Raw genomic sequence first — 12,722 nt, forward strand, 5'->3', positions numbered from 1 at the left:
TTCCCAGAGCAAATATTTTTTTAATTTTAAATCTTTTCTTGAAGAATCCAAATTCAGTACACTAACGGATACAATGCAGCTAAAAGCAAATGGAGCAGTTCCTTTGAAAGGGTTTCTTTGAAACATTACTCTTTTGTCATCAAATCGCTTGTTGAACTTCATTTTATGTTCCATATTGGTCTGCCTCTAGCGTCAAAGAAACAGTCAATTGCTTTTTGCAGATGCTGTTCTTATTCGGCTGTAAAGGCCGTCGTGAGTTGGAATTGCTTCCTAACGTTTCGTTAATAGAACGAGTAGCAAACTCCTTCCATCTCCGATACTGGATGCGGACAGCGGAGATGGAAGGCGTATACATACTTATCTCATTATTAATTTATTATTATTTCGAAGCGTCAAATACCACACTACCTTCCTATTCTTAACAACAAACAACAGCATGATCCCCGTCTTTCCCGTTCCAGGCGAGCTTGTTCACAAGGAATAACGCTGCATCAGAACCCGATCAAGATGGCCTTACATCCCGATCGGCATTGCTCGTGTTTCAAGCGGAGCGTAAACATTCACAAGAGGGCGACACGATCGAGTTACGCTGCGAAACCGCACTGCCGGGAGTTCCCCTACCGCCGCGGGCAGCCGTTCGACGGATAAGTATTAAAAGCGTTCATCAGCATCAACAGACCGTCAACAACCAGCAACTGCTGTGGCATAACTCGTCAGCTTATTTGCCCGGTACATTGCCACGATTGTTTGCAGTCATCTACTTTTCGCTGGTCATAAAATGGCTGCATTAAGACGGAACGTCGAATTCAACAAAAAGTCGTTTTGTAATGATGTATTTTAAAGGAATGGTCGATGTGATTCTCTATTATTATATTAAAAATAATTGTAGTCACAAAGAAAAGACCGTAAGTGATTCTTTTATGTGATTTTTTAAACTATGTTCCTATTTCTAATCGTATTTTTTATATTTTACAATCGAATATTATTATGGCGTTTCGTTAAAATTTGGTCCCTTACGTCTTCGTGAATCTGAAATACCAACGCATTTATCTATCAGTTAGTTACCAGGAAGGAGAAATTGATATATCAAAGGAGTCACACTCATGTAATTTTAATAATTAAATGAAAGCACCATTTATTTTAGTTACAAATTATGTATACGTCTAAATACCAGTTTAACTGCCTCATGGTACTATTACACCGCTCTACCAGCAAAAAATAGATAGGTACCTATTTTTAACTGAATAAAACACGGAACCTGCACATTTCCATAAATGATTTATGCTGATTTTTTCGATCATTCAATAATTTTATTGTACAACTTTTAGAGTATTTAAAGGAATGAAGGTTTTTCCTAAACATGATATTTATTTAAAAATTTGTCAGATAATGTAAAAAATAGCCTATTGAAATGTTATGAAATTTCTGAAGAAATTATATTCTGAAAATTTTAAAGCTCGAAAAATTCTTTGTTAATAAAGAGATGTATACAGATTCATTCAATTCTCATCATTTTTATTTAAACTGTACAACTTCATTAAAATTAATAAATTATGCTTTAGCCCTATATCATATCAAAACCAAATTATTTATAAATAAGAAATTTAAACGAATAAGTGCCAAATTAAATCCCAAATTCCTTGTTTTCTGAAAAGGTTTGTGAAATTTTAAAAATTAAGTTATTTTTACGATGCGTGTGTGAAACCCGTAAGCCGCCCGGAAAATGTTATAATTTACCATTTAAATTAACTGAAAATACATAAGTAATACAATTAGTTAATGACAACTCGGGAACGGAGAGAGAAAGAGGGAGATTGAAAGAATGAGCGCATAATAATTATGTACTTTTTGTCATGAATTGAATTGTTCTTAATAACGCACGTTAAAATTTTAATTAATGTCGATGATAAAAAACACGTATCCATTCAAGTCGTACGTATGTAGTTGTTGTGTAACACGAATAATTACAATGATCTTATCAAATGCACTTTAAATCCACAAATTGTACATAGACAATGTAATGTTATATAAAAATATATTTAAAAACAAAAGAAAAAATGATGTATGCTCTGTTCTGTGGAATAAAACAACACAAAGGGAAGCTTTTTTTATTGCAAAACCTGCCCGAGGGAGTCTTGTTACACATCTCGCTCGCACGAAAGCTGCTCCACAGCTCGCATACTAATGTGTTGTTACGCACCCTGCCCGCCGTAGCCTTGTTGCTCGCGCCGACCACAATAGTGTTGTCGCGCACCGTTTCCGCAAGTGTAGTACATCTCGCCCGCAATAGTGTTGTTGAGCACCATTTCCGAAAGTGTTGCAACACACTCCGCCCACAGTTACGTTGTTACGCACCCTGCCCGCAGCTCTATTGTAGCGCACTGTTTCCGCAAGAGTCTTATCGCACACCCCACCGCAATAGTGTTATTGCGCACCATTTCCGCAAGTATCGTAGCACACTCCGCCCGCCGTAGCGTTGTTGCTCGCGCTGCCCACAAAACTGTTGTCGCGCACCGTTTCCGCAAGTGTAGTACACTTAGTCCGCAATAGTGTTGTAGCGCACCATTTCCGCAAGTGTTGCAACACACCCCGCCCACAATAACGTTGATACGCATCCCGCCCGCAATACTGTTGTAGCGCACCTCACCCGCAGTAGGGTTTTTGCGTTTCCCGCCTGCAATACCGTTGTGGCGGATCGCTTCCGCAAGTGTAACACAACTCGCCCGAAGTAGCGTTGTTGCGCATTCCGCTCGCAATACCGCTGTGGCGCACCCAGCAATACCCAGTCTCACATTTTGGCGATAAACGTGATGTAAAATATTTATAGCTTTTTGATCAGAAAGGAATTTCCTTTGCAAAGTAACACCAATGTTAAATGTTATAAATATTGGCCTTTAAAACAAGCCCCTATTTCACGTTACAGTTTGCAATTCATGACGTTTTTTGTTTTAACAACCCCGTTTATCACATATATTTGCCAAGAGTGTTCTAAGAAGTGTATCCAAGGTTAAAGGTAGGTACGTTTTTTATTTATTAACTTTTTGTTACAGCATTGACTACATAATATGAAAATTTAATTTTCTGTGTTTCGACCTCATTACCATCTTTATAAAAGGAATACCTTTTTATATTCCCGTAGAATATTTCGAACAATCTCACTAAAAATTTTTAGTGCCTCTAACACAATTTCTAAATTAACGTGAACCATTTTAAATTCAAATTTTTTGCCACCTAAGCTAATATTTTAGTTCCTAAAAAGTTTTGGAAATAAAAATTAATAAACCACTTTAAATTTTTTTTTTTCGAGATGCCTCTATCTGAATAAGAGGCCCATAATGTACATGTCTCGCGTTATCCATCATGTTGCAAACCAAAATGTTCACCCAACTTCGCGTTCAATATAAACGCGTAGCTTCCAGGAAAATGATTATGTAATAACTGAGACCGGTAAGCTTATAGAAGCTCCTTCTCTGTGTAGAATTTACTTGAAACTTTTCGAGACCTTTCAACGAGGTAGATATCAAATATGGAGATCGTTAATATCATGATCAAGTACCCATCAGACAGTCTACAGTCAATATTCCAATTTATCGAGGCACTACAATCATTTCTCTTCATTAACCGCACAAAACATTTCAAAAGATTGCGGTAAACATTTTCAAACAATCCATATTCGAGTCAAATCCTTAGAAGACTAAAAGTAAATTTTAATAAAAAAAGAAAGTGCTGAAACACATCCTGTCACATAAAGTAACAATAAATATTTGAAAAAGTCTCATGTAAAAGGGCTAAGGAAAATTATTGACACAGTTTATAAACAGTCGGAGATATAAGATGTTTTAGTTTTAAAGAAAAGTAAAGATTGGCTGAGGATGTGAAGAAGAGTGGAGATGCGCGTTCGAGCAGTCCCCAACTGACAGCTCTGGAATGATGAATAGTATAAATGATAATTAAGTTGTGACGAAATACGTACGTGAGGTTTTTTCAATGACTAAAAAGGAAATTGCTTTTTATGTTTCAAAAACTTTAATACAATTATTTGGGTAAATAATCCGATATCGACAGATTCTATTAAACTGTTTGTGGCATAAAAAGCAATTTCCTGTTTTATTTCATTGATGACTTATGAATAACTATTAGGGGAAGACCAATTTGGGTGTAGAAGAAATAGACGAACGCGGAAGGCCATTCTACCTTTACAGGTAATAATAGAGAAAACGATAGAAAAAGGAAAGAGTGCGTATACAGGATTTGTAAATTTAGAAAAGACTTTTGACAGTGTTAAATGGGACAAAATGTTAAATATACATAAAAATGTAGGGATGAGTAACAGAGATAGAAGAGTGATACTTAGTTTGTATAAAGAGCAACAGGCAGTTGTACAGTTGGTTCTGCAACGTAGAGAAGTAGATATTAGGAAAGGAGTCCAATAGGGATGCACACTGTCACCGCTACTTTTTAATCTATACATCGAAGACTCGATCAACATCATTAAAGACTGTAGGGATGAATGTAGAGGGGTAAAAGATTAATACAGATAGATTTTCAGATGATATGGCAGTATTAGTATTTAACAAGGAGGAGTTACAGATAGCTCTAAATAAAATGGAAGAGGTGTTGACAAAACAGTATTGTATGAAAATAAATAAAAGTCAAACAAAAATACTAGTTTGCAAGGGAAGAAAGAGTAGGGAAAGACTGAATATAAAGCTAGGAGATCAAAAATTTGGAATTGACTGATTTTAGGTATCTAGGATGTCAGATAAATCAGGACGGAAGAAGTAGTAGGGATATAAAGCAGATGATAGCGCAGAGTCGAGTCATTTTCAATAAAAAGAAGTCACTTCTATGCTCGCGAACGATTAATTAAGAAATTTGAGAAAGGTTGTTAAAGGTGTATGTTTGGAGCGGGGCACGGGTGCGAAACATAGACGGTGAGCGTGGCGGAAAAGAAAAGATTAGAAGCGTTCGAAATGTGGTGTTATAGGCGAATGATGAGGATACTGTGGATAGAAAAGGTTAGAAATGAAGAGATATTAGAAAGAATAGAAGAATAGAGAACTCTACGGAGGTCAATAAGAAATAGGCGAGATAGGTTTATTAGGACACCTCAGGCATGAAGATCTAGTCAGAAACGTATTAAAGGCATAAACAGGTGTTAGGAGGAGCAGAGGTAGACCTAGATTAGACTACTGTTCACAAATAGTTAAGGATGTGGGATATTCTAGTTTTAGGGAAATGCGAGGATTAGCTCAGGATAGGAAGGAGTGGAGGTGCGTGTCCAACCACTCTTAGGACTGACGACCTTATGGTAATGATGATTACTAAATATGTTTCATAATTATACAACCGTGGAATGTTTTTTGGGCCTTGCTGTAGCACGCCACATTTTAGTATCCCGTCAGCCTGCCACAAAAAAGGTTTTTTGTCTACTTTCCTATAAATTTTGGACATTGAGACACCCTGTAGAAAAACTACTGAATTCTGGAAAGATTCCACAATAAAATCGAATGAATATTCGATGTTGGTTTATGTGCAGCGAAATTATCATAAAATTTGATTTCTTCTAATGAATATCGCGGACCGTGAATCAGGCTCTCGCTGTCAATGATAATTTTGATAAAACGCTTTTAAAAGTTAGTTTATAGTCCATTTGTTCGAACGCTGCCCAGTGACCTAGACAGTAACAGGCGGCAAGAGATAGTTAAAAGAATGGATCGAATAAATCATATCATTTTAAGCATTACAACGAGTCGCCAAGAAATTCGTGATTTAAAGCAAAAGGCATCTGAATAGCCTGGAAACGAGGCAAAGACCTGCACGGTCGCCGTAAGACTCCAACAACGAAATTTATCTTTCCATGGTGACTCGTAAATCCTTCAACTGAATCATTCGAACATTAATCATTGAAAGGTTGGTATGTAGGTGAATGTGTATTTTAGATTTTTATTTCACTTTTCTTGGTCATCAATGTAAAGAATTGTCTTCATGCATTAGCAAACTTCTAGATTAATAAACAGCAAAAAACCTTCATACCATTAAGTAGATTTGTCCAAAAATAACTGGCAAAGTGGTTGGTTGGTAGCAAATTAGACAGTATTTCAAAGACCATTACTCCTAATATAAGTTTCAAACAAAAGAAAGACGAAAGTACACGAAGCCGCGCCGTTCCTCTTTCCATGGCCGCAGAATGCAAGTTATCTTAATGTAGAGTTCGAATTTATGGCATTTTCTCGTGTGGAAGTCCATAAAGCACCGCGCCCGGAGATGTATTAACGCATCAGGGCGTCCAGATTTACAATATCTTTAATGTTCTTCGTTTCTATTTGCGAAAGAGCTTTCGAACTTCTACGTCCATCTCAGACATTAACAATAGCAATTAATCTGCGATTATTGTTATATTTACTACTTAATTACCGATAAACTGGGACCGGTCATGGGTCATAAATCGACTAGTTTCTATACGTTATCGCCACATCCGGTAATTTGGGGCAAGGCTACTCTTATATTACTGTTAATAAGAAATATCAGTATTTGATCGGGAAGCACCGGAAAATCAATAACATCATAAAATTGGGTATCCATTTTAATAACACAACAGATTCATCTTTATTATTGAGAGCCAGTACGAATAGTCAAATAATTATTACCCCATATCTTGATGCTTGGTATGCATAAACAAAACTCAATTGGTATTGGTACTTCAGAACGAGACAGATCCATCACTGCGTGTGGAGTTTTTAAGATACTAACACAATACAGAATCAAACTTCTAACTTCGAAGGAGATTAATTTTAAAGTAATTTTCTTTGAACCATCAAAATTTGCGAACTCATAAGCTCATGTGAAAACTTAGAGATGTAATTACTGCTGTAGCTGGATGTTAAGAGATACTGATTATAATTATGTTCAAAAGGGGCTGCGTACCGCTGTTTACAACTTAGTTTCGACATACGACAAGTTACTTGTTGTTGTTGTATACAAACTCCGGTGAATGACATAATAAGTTTGTTCACTGCATCCACACCTCTCTTCATACAATGCACCCAAACTCTTACAAACAACATCAGCAACGCATAGATAGATAATCCATGATACTGCTCTCTAATAACATTACAAAATCATGCTTCCGAAAGTTGGAAAGCAGGTGTGACTCACACAGACGACTAAAAACTATAAAAACTTTGGGTGTTTCATTCCCATCAGCAACTAATGCTGGTAGGAGGGAAGTCCCTCCGGACTACGCCGGGAAGGTAGGGCGGAAGGCCCGCTTCAACCTCCTTTCAGGAATTGTGGAAGTGGGTAGGTGGTGGTTCGAGCGAGACGGACGAAATGAAGGCAGAAGAGAATGAAAGATTACCTGTGGAATATTACTGTTCCAGTATTTACCTAAGTGATCCAAGGAAACCACAGAAAAACTTGGACCAAGGCAGACGGACCTGGAATCGAACCGACGTCCTCCCGACTGCTGTACAGACACGAAGCCACTGCTAAAGCAATAATGAGTATGGCAGCGAGAGACAAATAGAAAGAGTAGAAGAAAAGGTTGCAATTGCATACGAGTAGCTGTCCAACGATCAATAGGGCGCAGATCACCCCAGACCTCAGAATAATAGCAGTTGTTGCTGTGCGTGCGTGCGTGGACGTATAGAACGCCATGATGCTTGTGTTTAATTTATTTAATGAAGTTTTTGTTGATATAATTTGTCTGCTGTTTTAAATGGTAGATTGAATTCACTCGATAATTTCCATTTTGTTAAGCTTGAAAGTTAGAGTAAGAGACATACATAGTAACCAGTGATGTTGGTTATTTCATTGTTAGCTTCTCAATATCACCAAATTCTTGTAGAACTGAAATTGTTTGCATTAAGTAGTCTTGTTTCTGCCCCACCATGTCTCAACTTTGTGAGTGTTTGTAGTGACTTCTTTGTCTAGGATTTCAATAACATAAATGTAACAAAATAATTCGAAGTGGTCTGTATTCTGTCGAAACTGCCAGACGTGGATCGCGATTTCGATCTTTTTGGATCTCGTCGGCGCGTCGCAAGCAGTTCCGACAGAACACAGACCAACTTTTACCTGCTGTCTTAACAGTGCGTTTTAGAAAATACTACAAATGGCGCAGTAATACGTAATCCTAAAATGTAGCATTGTGCTACAGATGGCGTTTGCTGCGCCATTTGTAGTATTTTATAAATGTAACAATTCTGGTAATTATCTATTCAATCCAAAACATAATAAGATACAAAATAAAAATAATCTTCATGTTTTTACGCACTTTTATTTAATAATTAACAATTGTTTTAACAGACTTTGAGTATTTTTTGGTTTCATAGACAAAAAAGTGGAAAATAACTATCCGGATATGAAATTGCATTTTCCGTTTAGTAAAGAGTTGGACTCTTTTCTGTTGGTTTGCTGCTACCACAGGGAATCCTGGTTAGTTTTTTTCCACCCCCTAGTAATATCCTTTTAAATTTGGCAATTAATCTCGCCCGCTGTGAGGTCTCGACGTTATTACCATTTATTGTAAGTACCATTTAATTAAACAACAATGAAAGACAGTAAACAAGCATACACGCATAATGTGAAAAATAGCAGATGTAGTTTAATTACGAGACAAAGAACAAAAGGGTTGCACAAACGAAAACCGTTCGTGAAGATGCTTAATTGTCTGTATCGCAAAAGCTAACTTGTAAACTAGGCGACCTGAAAGAGGGTTGTAAGGTGGACGGCGATGACAATAGAAAAAGGGGACTTCTTACAGTTAGTCGAGTCGCAATTAATTGTACGAGATCGAGATGAGGCACAAGGCACAAAGATTGGAACAAGGGGGACGTCCTTTTTGATAATTAAATTTAAATTAGTTACAACGACTAAACGACTGCAGTACGATCCAGTTCTTGGAAGAATGAAGATGTGTACGTAATATTATGTTTGTAAAATGGAAATTATAGACTATCAATTTACCAAGAATTGCTTGTTTTCAACTATCCACAACCAGAATGGTTACATTGGCGACATTTTGTCCCTATTCTCTCTTATTATTCAGCGTGAAATATGTACAAGTGTCTTTTTAGTCATTTACAGCAGCTACACTCAAGTTACTTTTGATTTACTTTCGGTAGACCACAAAGAAACTTCTTGTTCTATGTTAATATGGAAACCCCAGTAGATAAAGCCAAAACAAATTTATATACACTTACAGAAATGATACAAAAAGTTTACAATTAATATATCAGAATATCCGAACCAACACCAACAGCAGGCATGTGGTCCTTTAGATTGTTCATGGTTTAGATGGAAAAAAAACAAAGTGGTAAAGGATCCACAATAATAGCGATACACAACTCCCGTCTTTTCTTGCTAGGAAATGTTTCATTCGCATCTAGGTAACATCCCCTGGAAATTATTACACATATGTCTACAAATTCAAACAATTATCCTATGGTCTAATAGCTATGAGAGATGTTTGTCCTCAGTCCTAGTTCTAACATCAAATAGATCAGTTTAATTTCATAATCATCATAAAGTCTTCAGTCCTAAGACTGGATGGACACACACCTCCACTCTTTTCTATCCTGAGCTAATCTTCGCATTTCCCTAAAACTAGAACAACCCATATCTAATCTAGGTCTACCTCTACCCCTCCTAACTCCCGTTTCTACTTCTAATATGCCTCTGACTAGACTTTCATGTCTAAGAAGGTGTCCTACCAATCTAGGTTGACTTCCATAGAGTCCTCTGTTCTCCTATTCTTTCTAATACCTCTTTATTTCTAACCTTCTCTATCCACGGTATCCTTATCATTCGCCTGTAACACCCAGTTGCGCTTATTGATGACATCCCCCGAGGTAGTCCCCGCCCGGACATCTGAATGGGGAACTAGTTAATGTCCGGAATGCTTTACCCCAGAGGACGCCATCATTTAAGTTTGGTGTGTTTTACTTGGAATATCATAATTTGGTGGTTTGCCGTTGCCTTCCACTTCGCAGTATTGTGCATCAGAGTGCCATACCAATCCTCGTGATATCTGCCACCCTGAGTACTGAAAGAGCTGCAGCCCTCTTTCAAGGTCTTGTCTTAATCTGCTTTCTCTTTAAGGACTTCCCATTAAAGTTGAACCAAATGGGGGGGGGGGGTTTTAAAGAAAAGCCAGACCAAAAGCAGACCAGTTTTAGCCTTGTAAATTAAGGGTCAGTAATGACCATGTTAATATAAATATGGGCAAATATTGCTTTTTACAGATTTCTGTAGCCCTCACTACAAAACTCGGTAGACACCGTCAATCAAATTATCTCTCAGACGGACATACATTTATAAAAACTTATGAGCTGCAATATATATAAACATAATATCATTCCGCAATAAAATTTAAACATTCCGGTCCTTTTCAGGGTGTGCATCTAGCCTAGCAATTACGATCGACATTAAACCAAACGTGAATTCCAGCACAGGAAAAAAATATGACAAAACGAGTAACTTCAAATTCAATGGTGAGCAGCTCGAAAATTAATTTCTGCGTCTAATTGGAGCGAATGTTTGCTCGCTAGGAAAACCCATTCACACGGTTCACAACACGTATATATATATATGTACATGTTACATGGGTTTTCTACGCCGTCACGCAAACAAATCTCATTTACAACTGTTGCAACAAAAATAGAAACGAAACAGAAACACCAAAAAAAAAATAGAAAACGGAAACTTAAATTCGCTAGGAAACTTCGCAAAAACCGAGGTTGCTCTACCACATTTTTTTCGATAGAACAATGCCAGACAGTTTTCATACAAACGAACACGCGAATTGTAAGTGAAGCAGCCAGAACGCATTTATAATCTTCAATTCCTTGTTAACGGATGATTACGAATAATGCGTTTCAAAAGTAAATATCTGGTCATATTTTTACATTATTTCATTCAAGTAGGTGTTTTAAAATGGATATAAAGTATAACCATGGATTCTAAAGAGAGTTATATTCTGTTGCTGAAGTTGCACTAATTCTTTGGATCTTCGTTACATTCTCTGAGAATAACAACCAAAGCTACTGGCGAAACGTTGGATAAAGGCCGATTCACACATTTAGTGCAGTATTCATGCCGCGCTACTACCGTATCCTTCCATTGTCCATCAAATATGTAATCATCACTTGCCGTATCATTATGAGGTAACATTTCGAACGATTGGATAGTTCGCGACCCATGACGGGCACGGCACGGCAGAGAAACGAGAACGACCCGACTGGAAATTAGTTAGTGGATTGGATCCGATGCCGATCAGAATTGCCTGAAGATTGATCAGAAATAAATCAGGCTTTTTGATCCGGGTATGATGGAAAATCGTCACGCCATATATGATCAACATAGGATCCATTTGAAAAATCCCTGTCGGATTTGTTTCTAAGATCCATGACGGATCCGTTGGTTTGACGAACAGTATTGCATACAGAATAAATCAGATAAAAAATTAAGTTCTGTATTATGATCCAGTTCAGAACATCGGATACAATCTTGATTTAAAGATTGTACCGAAACCGTAATAGAATTTTTAGCATTAGATTGTGATAAGAAATTGGTCAGATGACTGGATTAAGGGATAGGATACTCTACTATGATCAATTTCTGATCAGATGGTTGGATCAACAGATAGAGTACTGTGCGCTGATCAATTTCTGATCGGATGATTAGATCAAGGAATGGAGTACTGTACTCTGATCAGAAACTGATCAGATCGGTGGATCAACGGATAGAGGACTGTACTCTGATCAGAAACTGATCAGATGTCCGTATTACGGAAAATCTGATCCGCATCTGATCATAATCCAGGTTCTCTGAACTAATTTCTAGTCGGGGACATGTGTGACTCTTTTCTTCTGACTTCTCCCTCCCTTTTCCCTCTGATTATTTCCAACCACTAAGAGTGGTGAACTGTCTTAAGCACCCACGCAGTGGGACTGACGAATGCAGGGTGGGAGACCTAATAGAGAAATTTCCCCTCCCAAGAGTTCTGACATTTATTACCTCGAAACTATGAAAATTATTGTGGGAATATTTACCCCCTCCACTTCCGTCCAGAATTGGAACTAAATCTACATCAACAGGAAAGCGAAAAGAGTTTAAAACAAATTAGAAAAGTGTCCTCTCTACGTACTTTGGTATTAATAACTTGTTGAATACGTTAGTATTAACAGTTTATTTATTTACTTTTCGTCGTGTTATTAGGAAGGTAAGGGCTGCGGCGGAAAGTGACAGGGGTAGGAGCCACCGTGGCAACCTCGTCCAAGTTTTATGGCTTCAATAAAACCTACCCGCTGTCATTCTTTACGATGCAACAACACCGAAACCTTCAATTACCAGAGCCACCCCTGTGCGCGAGATGCCGCAGGGGAAATGTGTCTAAGGGTCGCCATCACGAAATAAATAGAAGACGCATTGCCTCTATATCGCTTGGAAATGGGAATTCAGCAGTCTAGTCAAAATAATTAAAATTTTCTCCGAGGAGAGTTTTGTACAAGCAGTTTCCTTCAATTACTATTATTCTACGATGACTGTTAAAATTTCAAATTACAAAGCCATTGCAAACAGGTTAAATAATAATTATAGTTGTTGTGGATAAGAATTAAATGAATTTTCAAATTAATATAATATATATATATACATTCATTCCGACCAATCGGTTACCTAATAAGTAAGTTACGTCGTTATTGCTACTGTCACCTCGC

General features: G+C 37.4%; 1 protein-coding gene across 1 annotated transcript in view; it reads left to right on the top strand.

The window, feature by feature from the left end:
- Positions 1–2,092, top strand: part of LOC108735094 — an 89,779-nt gene extending 87,687 nt beyond the window's left edge. The window contains exon 5 of the mRNA XM_025979259.1: positions 462–2,092. Coding sequence (XP_025835044.1) covers positions 462–791 — 330 coding nt within the window. The 3' untranslated portion in view covers positions 792–2,092. The remainder of the gene's footprint in view (positions 1–461) is intronic.
- The last annotated feature ends 10,630 nt before the right edge of the window (positions 2,093–12,722 follow it).

The sequence above is a fragment of the Agrilus planipennis genome, unplaced genomic scaffold (assembly GCF_000699045.2).
Source record: "Agrilus planipennis isolate EAB-ADULT unplaced genomic scaffold, Apla_2.0 scaffold20, whole genome shotgun sequence".
In the NCBI taxonomy this organism is placed as follows: Eukaryota; Metazoa; Arthropoda; class Insecta; order Coleoptera; family Buprestidae; genus Agrilus; species Agrilus planipennis.